General features: G+C 34.3%; 1 protein-coding gene across 1 annotated transcript; it reads left to right on the plus strand.

Moving 5' to 3' along the window:
- The first annotated feature begins 9,077 nt into the window (after positions 1-9,077).
- LOC120074741 (glycine--tRNA ligase, mitochondrial 1-like) lies at positions 9,078-13,277 on the plus strand. The gene is made up of 9 exons (XM_039027965.1): positions 9,078-9,814; positions 10,038-10,420; positions 10,644-10,761; positions 11,020-11,214; positions 11,304-11,528; positions 11,749-11,808; positions 11,895-11,975; positions 12,063-12,468; positions 12,834-13,277. The coding sequence occupies exons 1-9, from the start codon at positions 9,326-9,328 to the stop codon at positions 13,064-13,066; spliced, it is 2,190 nt and encodes a 729-aa protein (XP_038883893.1). The 5' UTR covers positions 9,078-9,325; the 3' UTR covers positions 13,067-13,277.
- The last annotated feature ends 3,332 nt before the right edge of the window (positions 13,278-16,609 follow it).

Raw genomic sequence — 16,609 nt, forward strand, 5'->3', positions numbered from 1 at the left:
TTATGTTTTGTTTTTTCAATTTTATCTGAAAATCAAAATTTGATATTTAAAAACTATTTTGATTTTAAAACTGAAAAATTTTATAAAATTAATTTCATAAATTAATTTTTAAATAAAATTTAATTAATTTTATATCAAATATTAAATTAATTTTTACACACACCCATCTTTATATATTTAAATCATATTTAAATATAAATTTTCCTATTCCATTTAATTCTCAAGTTAAAGACGTAATTATATTTCATATAATTACTAATTGTCTTAATTCTAATTTGAACGTTTCAAATTAACTTATCATGTTATTCTAGAGCCAGTCCATTTACGAGTTAGTAGGGGGACTTGCGGACCTACAGATCATGGGCTCCAACGATCCGAGATTAATTGTCTAAACTCATTAGACTAGATTAATCTCCATTCGTTTAACTAATGAGTCACTTCACTAAAGCCCATAGTTGTACTTCCCTCACTGTAGATATATTATGTGCACATGATTTAACCATAATTAGCAAGTTGACCCTTCACAAGTTGTTCGTAATAATGGTTGGATCAAATATCTATTTTACCCCCGACGTTACGTCATATTCCTCAAGTTCCTACTGATCCTCTAATGAACAACTGGTTTGTGATCCAATAACTAAACCAAACTCTCTCAGCTCAGTGAGAGAGTGGGGCCCCTTGTTCAAGACTTGGATTCAGTACTTGTCTTGAACCTTTCTCCTATCCCGTAAATCGGGTAGGTGTGAACTTTGTCTTGCACCCTATGTCCCCAACTATCTATTAGGTCTTACCCCTAAAATGGGAGTCTTATTGAGCTGGGGCTGTTGAGCCAACCCTCACCTATACAAATCTAAGGGTAATCCTGAATAAACAAGAGTTCATAGTTAGCTCAGGATTCAGATCGAGTTACCTAGGTCATCTAGGTGAAATAATCAATCTTATACAGTAAACAACGTTATAAAGTAAGAGTGACTTATTTCTTGGTCCGATCTTATGCAAACTCATTGCATAGGATGCCCCCACTTCTTATGTCATAACATGTTAGAATCACATCGTATGTAGCACTTTACAACTTTTTGTAACAACTACAGAGTAGGCTGCATCCAATGGTATTACCAGAATAAGGTACTCAATCTTATTCATCTACCATAGATCATTTTGACTATTTATTCGAACTTGATCCACTCTTATGTCTCCACATAAAGTTTAAGTACTCATGCAATAGTTAGGGTCTTAGTTTATTGGATTTAGACTTTCATACAATTTATGAAATCAATAATAAGTATATTGATTATAGAAAATGTTTATCATTTTACAAATTGCGAGTTTTAGGACATAAAACCCAACATAGACAACAATCTTTACTACATATTGAATGATCTCTTAACGAAGAGTATCCATGAGCGCATTCGGATCTTTCCGATTTCATTGTGACCGAAATACAACACATACATTCCAACAGACAGTTATGCAAATTAACACTAATTAACAGCATGCTTCGAACAATAAAATACAAGGGAAAGAGTTCTCATACTAGTTGAAGACTCTCTTCAAACGTCGAACTCAGAAGTAGTGGAAGAACCTCTACGCGAACCTTATCGCCCAACAAACCAGTCGGCTGCAGTAGCACGATTGTCTACACGAACGACAATAACTCGAACAAGCACGAACAAGTGAACAGCAGAGACGACACCACCAGTTGGAGCCCTTGGTATCCTCGGAGTGAGAATCCAAAGTGTGGTCTTTGGAGAATTTGGTAGAGGTAGGAGAAAAGACAGATCATGTAGACGATAAGAAAGTGGGAGAGAAAGAGCTATCGCATAGCAGGGATGCTTATCGTTTAGAACAAGCTACATAATCGTGTAGGTTTTACTAAGCGATCATTTAATAAAAGGTAGACGATCGTTTAGAAAATGTGGCACGCTATGCGATCGTTTAGGAAAGCTAAGCGATCATTTAGGGACAGGCATGCGATCGTTTAGGTGCTGGTGTGCGATCGTTTAGACAATGAGCTACTATCGTATAGGCTCTCAAGCTAGGCGATCGTTACGTTTTCACACCGATTGCGAATTTTCAAATCCCTTTTTGCAAAATGAAACAAATTTTCATTTTATTCTTCATACAATAACTAACTTCGAATTCTCCCACTAACGCATGGCAGAGGAGAAGTTTTCGGCCAATTATCATATAATTAACCAATTTAATAATTAATTAATATAATCATATTATATTCTTACCCTATAGTTTAATATCACATATCTACTATAGTAATTTCTCCCCCACTTGATATAAATCATAATTATATCTAATTTCCTCCAAGATTAATGCATCTCATACATTTAGTCAATTATATCATATATAATCGATCTCCCTCTTATCAATTTGAACATTTCAAACTGACCTAAACACTGATTCTCGACTGTATCCAAGCTACCTAGGGGGCCTAATGGACATGTGGCTCGAAGCTCCAATGGTACGTGAATAGCTGACTAAACTCTTTAGCCACAAGATCCACCATTCGTTAACTATCAGACATTCCACTAAAGACAAATACCTGAACTCTTCTTACCACAGATATATTTCAGTGTCCATCAGATATAACCAATCAGAAGTACGATGACCCTTCATAGATACTCGTAAGTACAGTTGGACCAATTTATCGTTTTGTCCCTGTAGTTACATCTCACTCCTTAAGTACCACTGATTCCTCTAATGAACAATACAACATAGTTTAACTATGTGTAAACATCTCTTGGGCCATAAGAAGGCGTGTGGCGCCACTCATTCAAGTCTTGGAATCAACTCTTAGTGAGCTATCTATCCATTTATCCCTGCCTTGGGGAAGGAGTGAATTCCATCTTGTGTAGCTGAGTTCCCAGCTCCCAAATTAGACAAATCCCTAAAATGGTAGGTTTGAATTGGCGACCTGACCACTTGTACCCATATAAATTAAAGGACCACTCTCAATGGCAGGAGTTCCCAACTCACTCAGGATTGAAATCGCGTTACCTATGGTCATCCTAGTAAAGTGAAGTCTCTATCATGAATAATGTTATATAACGAGACGTTAACACTTCGTGGTCAGGTCTTATACAAACTCTTTGTATAGTTCACCCCCGCTCTCATGTCCTCGACACGAATGATCAGGATCAGACCATCTGTGACAAGTCACAACACTTGTAACCATTTCACAAAGCGACCGCATCTGTAGCGTTACTAGGATAAGGTTTCCCTCCTATATCCATATACTACAGACCATTTTGGTTATCACTTAAGACATGATCCACTTGTATATCACTAAATACATGTTTAAGTTACATAAAGACAATCAGAGATTTTAGGTTTGTGGTAAAGCAAATAAAACATACAACTGAGCAAAATCAAGATGTGAAAGAAATATCATATATTATACAACACAAGTGTTCGTACCTATTTATAAACTACAGGATACAAGACTTTAGGGCATCAACCCCAACACATATCCCCAACACGAATCAGGAAGTTGAACATAACTCATCATAGACCGTACCATGCTCAACATGGTTCTATTTCTCCTTTCTGACACACCATTCTGCTGAGGTGTACCAGGGGCTGAGAATTGAGACATTATTCCATGTTCTATCATATAGTTCTGGAATCTCAAGTTCATATACTCTTCACTACAATTAGATCATAGTGTTTTTATCTTTTTACCTAACAAGTTTTCAACCTCAACCTTGTACTCTTTGAACTTTTCAAGTGCTCCAGACTTGTGTTGCAATAGGTATAGATACCCATATATAGAATAGTCATCTATGAAAGAGATGAAATATTTATACTCTCCTCTTACTCTTACATTCATCGGATCACAAAGATCTGAATATATAAGCTCCAAGGTCTTTTTAGCTCTATAACCGTTTCCAGTAAAATGTTGTTTTGTCATTTTTCTTTCAAGGCATAACCGACATACAGGAAAAAAGTTTTCTTCTAAACCATTTAGAAGTCCACTTTTCACCAACATCTCAATCCTATTGAGATTAATGTGACATAACCTTTTATGCTAAATGTGGACATTTTCTTTAGGAGAAACTTTTCGTCTTTTAGTAGTTGTTGCCGTTTTGAACATTTTAGTATTTAGGACAACCTTTGTAACTAACGACCTTAATACATACAAGTTACTTTCCATTGAACAAATCCCATCTCCATTTCATTATTAAAAATAAAAACTTTATTTTCAGAGAAGGATAAAGAATACTTTTGTTCAATCAGACAGGAAACAAAGATTAAATACCTCTTGATATTAGGAACTACATATATGTCATTTAGTAACACATCATTTTTTGTCTAAAAATAACCTAAGCCTACCTACGACAACAACTGAAACGAGCTCACCAGTACTGACTCAAAGAGTCATCTCTCCAACTACCAACTGTCACTAGGAATTAAATCCCTGATAGGAAGAACATACATGATTAATAGCCTCTGAATCAATTATCTAGGCAGAACCAACATTCTCTAATAAGCACGTCTCCAAGACAAGTAAATCAGATTTACCATCATTGGATTTCTTCTTTTTCTAGAGAGTAATGGGATGAACAGTATACCCTTTATCATAAACTCCAAGTTTTATGTCAAAGGACGAATCTCTTTGATTAACTTCACTAAAGTTGGCAACATTTGCCTTCTTTACTAGTCCCTTGACGTTCAATATAGACTAGAAACAATAACGGGTAGAAATGCACGTTATTATAGTGCAAATAAGTAAAACAATGAGAGATTGCTACGATACAAATAAACAAAATCATGTCTAAAAGCGCTAAATTGAAGAAATTGCGATCGCATGCGCCCATCGCATAAAAGTAGCTAATTTACTTATTTTGTGCAGATAAATGCGTTGGCGCAAGTAAAATTGCGATCCAAAATCATGCGATTGTATGCGATCGTGAGAAGTTGCTCAAGAAGGTGGCCTCATAAAGACTGCACATAAAGGTGACAAAATAATAAATCATGATGGGACGAAAAGTCGATGAGGGTCGAATCTGAATTTAGTTGACAAGCCATTAACGCCACACTGTAGCAAGTACACTCAACTTTCGATGACCATTAATCGGCACATCAGAGCAGAAGATTTAATGACCGCCCATCATTGCAATTATTAGAGAGAAAGATTGCTTCACTTTGAGTTCAATAAATACCAAAGGCCACCATTGTACGGGGATCGCCATCGCCATATCGCCATATATAGAATAGAGAATAAGTTAGAGAGCTGTTAGTCTGTTCATATTCATACTTATACTTAGAAGACGAAGACGAGCTAATCGACAAAGAAGTTGAGAGATCATTCCCAGACAGCTCGAGAGACTCCTGGGAAGTGTTACAAAGGGAGAGAGGGCCAACACTTGCGAAAGCAAGAATATTCATCTGGATAGAGTTGGAGTGAAAAAGACAGTGTAAAAGGCCACGGGAAGCAAGACATTGCTACCGGGCTTTTTATCTCTATATTCCATTGCTATTCTGTATTCTGCATTTATTTATAGAAAATGGAAATCTCATTTTAACTTATGTTCAATCTCTCCATACTTTGCATGAGTAGCTAAATTTTCGAATGGGTTGAGAAGTACTTAGCCAGCATGACCTAAGATTTACACTTTATGCGATCATCTTGTCTTATGTATGCGTCACTCACCCTTTAGAGATACTTGAGTGAGTAGTCTAAAGAAAGAATCTAGACTTGAGAAAGTCAAATTAGAATCTAGGCTTGAGAGAGTCAGATTAGAACCGTATAAGCAAGAGATAGAAACTTAGACATAAATTCTATTACTATTAATGCATCGCATGCACCCTAGAAATAGGATATGATAGTATGCGGTCACTTTGTGTATGTGTGCACTATTCATCCTCGCATAGACAAGAATAGAGGCTTAGACATAAGTCCTATTGACATTTTCGTGTACATCGCATGCGTCCTAGAAATAGGAATTATGGCATTTGCATTGAGAGATGATATATTGTTGTTTGTGTGTAGCATGATTGCATAATTTGTACGCAATCTTATGAAGTGTTAGCTAAACCCCTTCTCAACTCGTTCATCGCATACTCATTGTAATTCTCGATTTCATCAACCCTTCGTTCGAACTCCGTCGCATAGGAAATATACTTAATCAAAACACCATCCATCTTATTTGTTTTCGACATTGCAAGAGAATAAAAAATTAGTTGTCGCATACTAACTCAATAGTCCCTGTGTTCGACCCTGAACTTACCAGGAAACCTAGTGAGGCTTATACTTGGGTCTTATTAGGAAAACTTGCATGTGCAACGCATAACACATCACCGCAAACTCATACCATAATTGAATCACAATTTACAATGCATCAATTTTGTTTAAGAAGCTGACATTATTGGTTTCGTCGATATCAACCCCTTTCTGTTCGAGTTGTGAGAACTTTCGCTCAAACAATTCTTGCGTTGATTGCATTATCTTAAGTGTAGTGACCATGCTCTCAAACATTTTGACTAAAACATTAGGGTTGTATAATCAAGTTTGGTCAAACAAGTAGAGACAAATGACAGAAAAACAAAATTAGACATTTTGCTGAAATGAAACAAATTGATCTACATTAGATTTTTGCATAACTCTAAAACATCCAATCAATTTTAGCAAAAATTAAGTGAACCCCATTTCACATCTAATTTTGCAATGATACTTCAGTGATTTAGAACAAAAGCCACCGAAAGGTGGTCAGTTGCCCCTTCATTGAACTGAGACACTCTTAACCAATCATTACACTAGAATAACTCTTATTCCTACCATTGATTTGGTCAATAAATCATTAATTAGCTTAACAATTTCTTGTGAGTGGAACCCTTCATTTTAGACCCTAGAGTTCCGCCCCAATTAGCCAACAGAAGGAAAAAAAAACTAATTGGAGGAAAAATTAAAGCGATCTTATCGATTTCTGGAGTTTGTCTTGATATTGACCTAATGCACAAACCATCCAAAAGGGGACGCTCTTAGGGCATCTCAAGGTCGTGCAAGAAGATCTCACGATGCAAACCAATGAAGGAGACCGTAGGACATGTTGACACATATCCCTCTCCTACTTATTAAAATACTCTCTCCATTCACCTTGATATTGACCTATGCAAACACCATCCGAAGGGGAACACTCCCAAGGCGCCTCAAGGCCAAACATGAATCTCACGGTATAAGTATTAAAAGAGAACATGAGTGAAAAAAATGATGTATCATATACATCTATTTCCTCCCATTGAGTATTTTAAAACCTAGGGTTTCTTACTTAGATAAATTCGACTAATTAATTTGACTAAATAATTATTAACTTTGACCAAAGTAAATATTACGTTGGATAGTTTAATAATAATAATACTTGTTTATAAAATACTTTAATTAAATTTATTCATTCATTGCATGCTTATCATTTAATTGTCTAATTCACCTTCTAAGTCGGTTCCTAGGTAGGGGTGTTTCGTTTCCATCCGATTGAAAACCCTAGCCTTAGACAAAACATTCCTTAGACAAAGGTCCCTTATAGATTATATTATAAATTTGGTCTTTTATTCAGTCCATTTTAATCCTATCCAACGGAATTAAAAATTAAACTTATTTCTAATCTTATTAGAAATATTATTAACATAGGTCTAATGGTGAAAGTAATTTTAAACCATTTTAAAAAGATTTAACATACGTCAGAATGCAACTTTTTATTATAGATTTTAATTCTAATTTAATTTAGCTTATAACTATTATAAGATTGAATGAAATAATTAAAACCTATTTCCATGGATTTAATGACATACTTTAAGAAATTATATCAATTATATCTTTATTAAAATGTTGTCATGCTTCATGCATCCCATTCTTATTACAACATACATAACTATTATATAATAAGTTATGAAAATAAATAACATCCATTCATACATCTAAACTATATATTATAGCAATTATAATATAAATGATGCATGAACATGTCATTAATGCAACAATGCATGCTATCATATTATGTAACTATTATATAAATGATGCATGGATATATCTTTTCACTAGTAATATAACTCTTATATTAAATTAATGAAACTATATAACATATACATTTATAATATAACTCTTATATTAATAAACGCACGAACATGTTAAATATTCATACAAACATATAATATAACGTTTATATTAAATGTGATTAATGAGAAATGTCTATCATAAAGGGTGATATTATATTTATAAATCATAAAACTTATTGTAGCTACCACTAAATATTAGTTGACAATAAATATTATTAATTTATTTATGAATACGTTTTATGTTTGATCTTTTGTATAATTATTTTCTGTAATACTATATAATCTATAATTTACATAACACATATTTTATTTTTCAAAGAGAATGAGTTGAGTTTATAACATGACATAATGTATTTCTAAACGTTCCTATCTTTATTTAATATAATTCTATACTTTAAAATTCAAAATTCAAAATCTAGATACAATAAAAACATAAAAATGTTGTTTTTAGAATTTGTATTGTTTAGATCACAGAATTCGAAAACTGTTTTCAGAAACAAGTTACTTGCCAAACACATATTTACTGAAATCAATGAATCTAGATTCTCTAACATACATGCCTTAATGATTTATTCAATCTTATTTTCCCTCCTATTTATTCTTCCTCCTCACTTAGTGGGGTTGTGCACCGGTTAGTATCGATTTTGGGAGAAAATTGGCATCGAAAACCAATAAAAAAAGTGTGAACCCCACCGAAAAGTAAAGTCAAAATGTAAATGAAAAGAAAAGATGAATGGATGAAATGTTATTGTTTGGTTAACATAATTTGACAATGTTTAAAATTTAAATCAATCATGTGTGGGTTTGAAAATTAGGGAACATACAAAAAAAAAAAAAAAAAACAATAAACTAATACTAAAATTTACACTTGGACTTGAGTTGGTGCTCAATTTCAGACTTATTTTTTTCCCCAAAAAAAATCTCTCAATATATATATATGAGTCGGCCGATTTTGGTTGGTTAGAATCAATTTTTGGTGCCCTTATGCGCACGCCTATCACCTACAACCTTTAATTCTGTGTCGTCTTCTTCCTTCAATTTTATTCTGTGGATAAATCATAGTATAAACAAAAAGACTAACTGCTGGGGTTTCCATGGCCATTAGAATATAGAAAGATATTTTGATGGGCTGTGTTTGTAGGGACGAAAGATATTGGCTTCGAACGTGGGAATAATGACCCCACCATCATAAACCTTTTCCCGTTTCTAAACCCATTACCGAGCTCTAAAGTTCCAACCCAATACTGATATTGCCCCTCGCATGCGTCTTCTATATTCTCTTCTATCCTCATTGAATCCTCTTGTTCAGCATTTGAATTCTCGTTTCAGAAGCACCATTTCCTTTCAATTCCAAAATTTCTCACGTATGTTTTCAATGGATTCTTCCGAGGGATCGCTGAGAAATGCTCTTTCTAAACAACAATCGGCTGTTGAAGCCCAAGGCAATGTTGTTCGAGCCCTCAAGGCCGCCGGTGCTGCCAAGGCGGAGATTGATGCCGCTATTGAAGCTTTGAATGGATTGAAGATCGAGAAGGCTTCGATTGAGAAGCAGTTGCAGGCGGTTGTTAGTGGGGTTTCCGGCGATGGCACCTTGAACAGGGAGTCGTTCCGGCAAATTGTAGGTAACACTCTCGAGAGGCGTTTGTTTTACATTCCGTCGTTCAAGATTTACCGTGGAGTTGCTGGATTGTATGATTATGGTCCTCCTGGTTGCGCTGTCAAGTCCAATGTTCTTGCCTTTTGGCGTCAGGTTTGTTAATTGAAATTGCTCTTACTTCTGTTTTTCGAAATGGGTTTTTATTTATTTATTTTTTAATTCTGTGTTTGATTCAGTATTGTTCCGAAGTTTTGTTGCTAATGAGATTTTGAAGTGGATCCGTCCTGTCTCTTACTGTATACATGAAGTCTGTTCAATTCAATTGTGTCCAAGAAACTATGTTAAATTTGTCTTCCTTTGTTGAATCTGTTTGCAGCATTTTGTTCTTGAGGAAAATATGTTGGAAGTTGACTGCCCTTGCGTTACACCAGAAGTAGTCCTGAAAGCGTCTGGTCACGTGGATAAGTTCACGGACCTTATGGTCAAGGATGAGAAAACTGGGACCTGCTACCGGGCTGATCACTTGCTTAAGGATTTTTGTAATGAAAAACTTCAGAAAGATCTTAGCCTATCCTCTGAGAAGGCTGCAGAATTGCAGCATATTCTCGCCGTCTTGGATGATCTTTCTGCTGAACAATTGGGTGCCAAAATCAAGGAATATGGTATCACGGCTCCAGATACTAAAAATCCATTATCCGATCCTTATCCATTCAACTTAATGTTTCAGACATCAATTGGCCCATCAGGGTTGCTCCCTGGGTGAGTATTTGATCCAAATTTACACTTTCATTTTATTAACTTCATTCCCGAATAAGTATGTTGTAATAATTTTCTGTTTTAAGTTACGTATCTTTGCCATTTAGAAGATAATATGGTTGATCCTTTCTTCTCATGTCACCTGTAGCTTATGTGACTATTGCCTCCTGGTCAGTGCAATACATTTTGTGATTAACTTAGATGTGTAAATATGTAAATGCTGCAGGTACATGCGGCCTGAAACAGCACAAGGCATATTTGTCAATTTCAAAGATTTGTATTATTATAATGGGAACAAACTACCATTTGCTGCAGCCCAAATTGGGCAGGCTTTTAGAAATGAGGTTATATACTATTTTTCTTTAGTTGCAAGATGGTTGCCCACTTGTTTTTGAGCTTCTTAATTATATTTATAAATTATGAATGAGGCAGTAATATTATGATCTGTATTTTACTTTGTTTTACATTACCTGTCTCTTACTTTTTGGTTCTTGCGATTGTTGCTTCTAAATGATCTTTCTTTCTAGCCATTGTCCAAAGTTTATCTGTTTTATACCCTTTGGCGTGCAAATTCAATTCCCATTCCATCTGTTTTACTACAGATATCTCCTCGTCAAGGGCTGCTTAGAGTTCGTGAATTCACATTAGCAGAGATTGAGCATTTTGTTGATCCTGAAGACAAATCTCATCCAAAATTTGGTGATGTTGCCAATTTGGAGTTTTTAATGTTTCCAAGGGAGGAGCAAATGTCTGGTAAATCTGCAAGGAAAATTCCATTGGGTGAAGCTGTTGCTAAGGTTCGTGTATTGGTCATCTATACCTCCTTTATTCCCATCACTGTCTCTTGTACCTGATTACTAGGTCCATATGTTATATTGTGATGCAGGGAACTGTAAATAATGAAACTCTTGGCTACTTCATCGGGAGGGTATATCTTTTCCTAACTCGCCTTGGCATAGACAAAAGTCGTTTGCGTTTCCGACAGCACCTTGCAAACGAAATGGCCCATTATGCAGCTGACTGTTGGGATGCCGAGATTGAATGTTCATATGGTTGGATTGAATGTGTTGGAATTGCTGATAGATCTGCATATGATTTACATGCTCATACGGTATGAATTCCACTCAAACCTTATCTTTTCCAAATAATCGAAATTCTAGACGACGTCTTTAGTTCTATGGCAGATATTTCAAAACTCGTTTAGTTTTTATTGAGCTAACTTAAACTGTGCTAAAGTAGAAGTTTCTTCACCAGTTAAGATTGTGTTTGTATAGTTTCAAGTTGATGTAAAATAGACTTTCATGTTTTCCCTTTACCTCTCCTTTTACTAGGAAAAAAGTGGCGTTCCTCTTGTAGCACATGAGAAGTTTGCAGAACCAAGAGAAGTTGAGGTACTGCTGATTCTTGTTATATCTGAAAGTATCTTCATGATAAAGAAAGTCTGTTTTAATGTTTTACTCATGACATTAAATTCCAGAAATTGGTCATTGCTTCTGTTAAGAAAGAACTTGGCCTTGCCTTCAAGGGAAGTCAAAAGAATGTGGTTGAAGCTTTGGAGGTAAATCATGGAATTTTTTCTGCCGGGGTTTTATAGCATCTATAAAATTTTGAAACCTGACGTTTGTTGTATTGCAATTTATTTTAGGCAATGAAAGAGAAAGAAGCCCTAGAAATGAAGGCAACTCTAGAATCCAATGGAGAAGTAGAGTTCTATGTTTGCACTCTGGGAAAAAATGTCTTGATCAAGAAGAGTATGGTTGCAATTTCCAAGGAGAAAAAGAAGGAACATCAGAGGGTTTTCACTCCATCTGTGATTGAGCCCTCGTTTGGTATTGGTCGGATTATCTATTGCCTCTTTGAACACTCTTACTACATAAGACCAAGCAAAGCTGGGGATGAGCAGTTAAATGTATTTAGATTTCCTCCCCTTGTGGCACCTATCAAATGCACAGTTTTCCCACTTGTTCAGAATCAACAATACGAGCAGGTCGCTAAAGTTATTTCAAAGTCCTTAACTGTTGCCGGTATTTCCCATAAAATTGACATCACAGGTATTTGAACGAACTTTCAAATTTCAATTCTGTTTTGTTGTTCTTCTGAAGATGTAAAGTTCTAAGAAGTCGACAAGTGAATGGAAACTAGGAGATGGAACATAGGAATTTCATGCTAGAGAGAATTGAATAGGGATTTGCTATAGAACGTAGTTGATGCATATAGGCCATAATTTGAGGAATCTAAGTGGTTTTCTGAATTTCAAAGAGAGGTTTCCTTGTATTTTAACCATGGGGTGCTGAAGTTCATAGGGAGGATGAAAGATTAGTTTGATTAAAGAATTCATTAGACTTCCCTTCTTCTACATTGAAGGGATTATATAGTGATCATGTTTTTTCATATGCTTTCTGTAAAATGTTAACAGGTACATCAATAGGGAAACGATATGCACGAACGGATGAGCTTGGCGTTCCTTTTGCAATCACTGTTGATTCAGCATCTTCAGTGACAATCCGAGAAAGAGATAGCAAAGATCAAATCCGCGTGAGCGTGGAAGAGGCAGCCTCGGTCGTGAAAGATGTTACCGATGGCCTGAAAACTTGGGAAGATGTATGGTCTACATTCCCTCATCATGCCTCTGCAACTACAGAAGATTGAATTTTACCTTTAGGCTTTAGCAACAGGTTCTCTAGTTGAGTTATTCTCACTATACATTTGAAAGAAACAGCATTGGATACATTTTTGTAGTTAATTTCAAGTTCCTTCTCATATTCTATAGAAGTTATTACTATGGATAATACTCGAAGATTTTCTCTTCAAAAAGAAGTAATTTTACACTCTGTATAAAGCTTTAGCTACCTTCCAGACATTACGCACTGGTGTCACTTCTGATAATCGCTTGGCGGTCAGTTTCTCGATCGTGAATTGTGTACACATACGTGTGATGAATTCGCCTACAAAATAATGTGAGTTTAGATATATTATGTTATATTTGATGTTTGATTAATTTATGGAATCTGTAGGTGATTGTTGTGGAAAGTAAGCGATGATCAACTAGTGTATTTTCAGGTATATCTGTAAGTAATTTTAACAATTTTAAAATCAAATGTATTGAAAATAATAATGTTGGAATGACGAACAATGTTGGTTACAAAATTTTAATATGGTTGAGAGTTGACGATTATATGCATATTTGAAGAATTTGGTTATTCAAATGAGAAAATAGGTTGTTCTAATAGAGTTACCATTTTTAGTGACTAGTTATCGTAAGGTTGACTAGTTATCACATGGTGGTATATCTCCCCAAACAAAGCAAATAACAATATAGCTTATCCAAACAGACAATACGAAGATGAAATTACTAGTAGATTGTGCCAAGCTTTTCTAAACAAAGTTTATCCACAATAAGAACCACTATATTTCTTTTTTTTCTTTCTATCCCCTCCCTTTTCACATGTAATATATATTAGATTTAATAGTTTGTGGATATGATAGCTGATCTTGAGCATTTGCATGAGTTGGGATAATTCATTGAGAGGAAGCCACAAAATGTGTTGATAATTAGACAGATATATATTTGTGCAAAGCTCTCTAATATGAGAATCTAACACATAGCTAAAAGTCAAACATCAAGGCAGTCTTCCATAGCTATTATCTCATTTTCGCGAAGCTTTTAAACATCTAGAAATAGACAATAGATACGTATAGTTAATTTATTTAGTTTAGACCGTTCTCTTTTTCTTCTACATCAGTAAACATTTGTTTGGTAATTGTTTTAAGCTGTAATATCGTAAAAAAAAACTAGATAGATCACTCTCATCACTAGATCGAGTTGGACTAACCTGAAGCTTAACCTATGTCCAAAAATGGGTGTAAGGCACTATTTGAGAAATCAAATAGTATTATAACTTTTATCTAAACTTTTATAAGCACAATAGTTTTACTTTAAATATTTTTAATTTAAAGTTCAGGTATGTGCATCACGAATTCATATATTTGCAATCGTTCGAGTTTGATGTCAATATTGTGAAGAGTTATTGAATTGATTGGATTCTGAAAAGCTCAACCCAAGTCTAAGCTAGCGAGTTTAAAGACATCCTTGAAGTCAAACGTAATACCATTTTTATCTAAACTTGAAATGATGTTAGCCATTTTGCATTTTGATAGATTTTCTTTTCGAGAGATATACTGTGGATTTCTTTTGGTACATGCAAAAGAATACCATTTTAGTAGTGAAATCCAAAATTAGATTCATCTTCTTAAAAATAAAAATAAAAAATACCATTTTGGTTTCTATTTCTAAATTTATTCTATTTACTTTCTAAATTCATTTTGTGTTGTAATTCCAATAATTTAATATTAATCACTATTGTTAATATGTAGTTAACTTTTCTGGAAAAAAAAAAAAACAATTATCCTCTATCAGTCATCTCCTATAAAATTTGAGAACGTGTAAATTTGAGGATAAATTAGAAAAAAAATTCCGGACAAACTTATTTCGTGGAATTTGAACGTTGTATTTGTATTGATTTCAATATAGCAAATACAATCTCTAATATAGTAATTCATTGATGCATTCAAAATAAACTTTAATATTTAAACTAGTTGATCTTCTTGCATGATCGGCTTTTGGGTTTGTTGACGGCTGGATGATTTTCTTAGATGATATTTGATGTGATGCGGTTCAACTTTAGTCTTGAGAATTCTCTTTGGTCTCTAGAATCGTTGACCCCCACAAATGAAGAGGACTTCTTTATATATAGAGTTCTCACGTGGGCCTTGTGGGCTTAGACTTGGTTGGTCCATGGGCCTAACCCTTAGGCCCAATTAGTTAGTTTTGGGATGATTTGACATTTGGGTTCAATTCAGTAGACTTAGTTGGACTTTAACCCAAATAATAACATCAAATTGGGCCAAATTAATTTTATCCAATTCAAGGGTCATGATGAAAACATGTGGCGTCATCAAAATTTGTCTTCAACTTCACATATGTCAACTCCTAATTGGTCCCAAATTTGATGATTTGGAATTTTGTCATTAATTTAGTGAATGATGTGATAATTTATGATTGGTTCAAAATTTCTCATTCAACACCCACAATTTTAGAATGAATATATATATATATATATGGTAAAAACGATATTTGAATGGAAAATTCTTATAAATAGAAAATCTAAAAAATATTTACACTTTATAGCAAAAAAGTCTACTTTTGGAACGTTTTGCATGTAAATATTTTTAAAATATATATATATATATATATATATATATATAATATATATATATATAATATATAATATATATATATATATAATATATAATATATATATATTTAAAAAGATCCCTATTTGAAATTAGTTATGATTTCAAATTCTTTAATTTTTTGCAACCAAAAAGGGTGAATTCATTTTAAATTAAAATGTATTTCATATCTTTCCAAATTTCAACCTTCCAAGGAGGGGTAAATGTCTGAATTCTAATTTAAAATAAAAAAGAGTTAATAGCAACTAAAAAAAGGATGTTTTATTTTAGTATTACAAATAATTAGTGAAATATGATGGTTTTAAAAATATTTAGAAATTTGTGGTAGTGTGACAACATTTTTAGGAGTTCAAGGGTAAAAAAAAAAAAAACCTAATTTGAGTGTTGAAAAATCGACCTACATAAGTTGAATATTCAACCTTTGACACCACGACCAATCGAAGTTGCTGTTATCTGAATCGCCTGTCCATCTCGAGACTTGAAGTCTCAATTTGCCGCCGTTTCCATCTGACGTGTTGAAATGCCATGAATCTGTTTGCTGGTGCTTCGAACAACCTAGTATAGGGGTCTCCCCGAAACCTATTCAGATTTTGTATTCAACATATTTATTTATTTGTAGTTATTTACGATTTTGACCCTAGGGTTTAGAACATATGTAAACTCTCTAACCTAGAGGTGCCGTTTTTTTATGTAATGCTGAAAACATTCTCTCGAAATAATATTGTTCTCCCTCTACCCGTGGACGTAGCTAACACACTGTTAGTGAACCACGTATATCTGTGTGTCGATCTTCCCTACTCTATGTTCCCTTTTTGTGTTCTTTAATTGTCGATTTCGCAACATGACGTCTGCCCATCTTGAGACTTGAAGTCTCGATCTGCAGGCCTCGTCACATCTGCTTTTAATCCCATTTGCCACTCGCCTACGTGTTTTTAAACC

Source organism: Benincasa hispida, chromosome 3 (genome assembly GCF_009727055.1).
Source record: "Benincasa hispida cultivar B227 chromosome 3, ASM972705v1, whole genome shotgun sequence".
In the NCBI taxonomy this organism is placed as follows: Eukaryota; Viridiplantae; Streptophyta; class Magnoliopsida; order Cucurbitales; family Cucurbitaceae; genus Benincasa; species Benincasa hispida.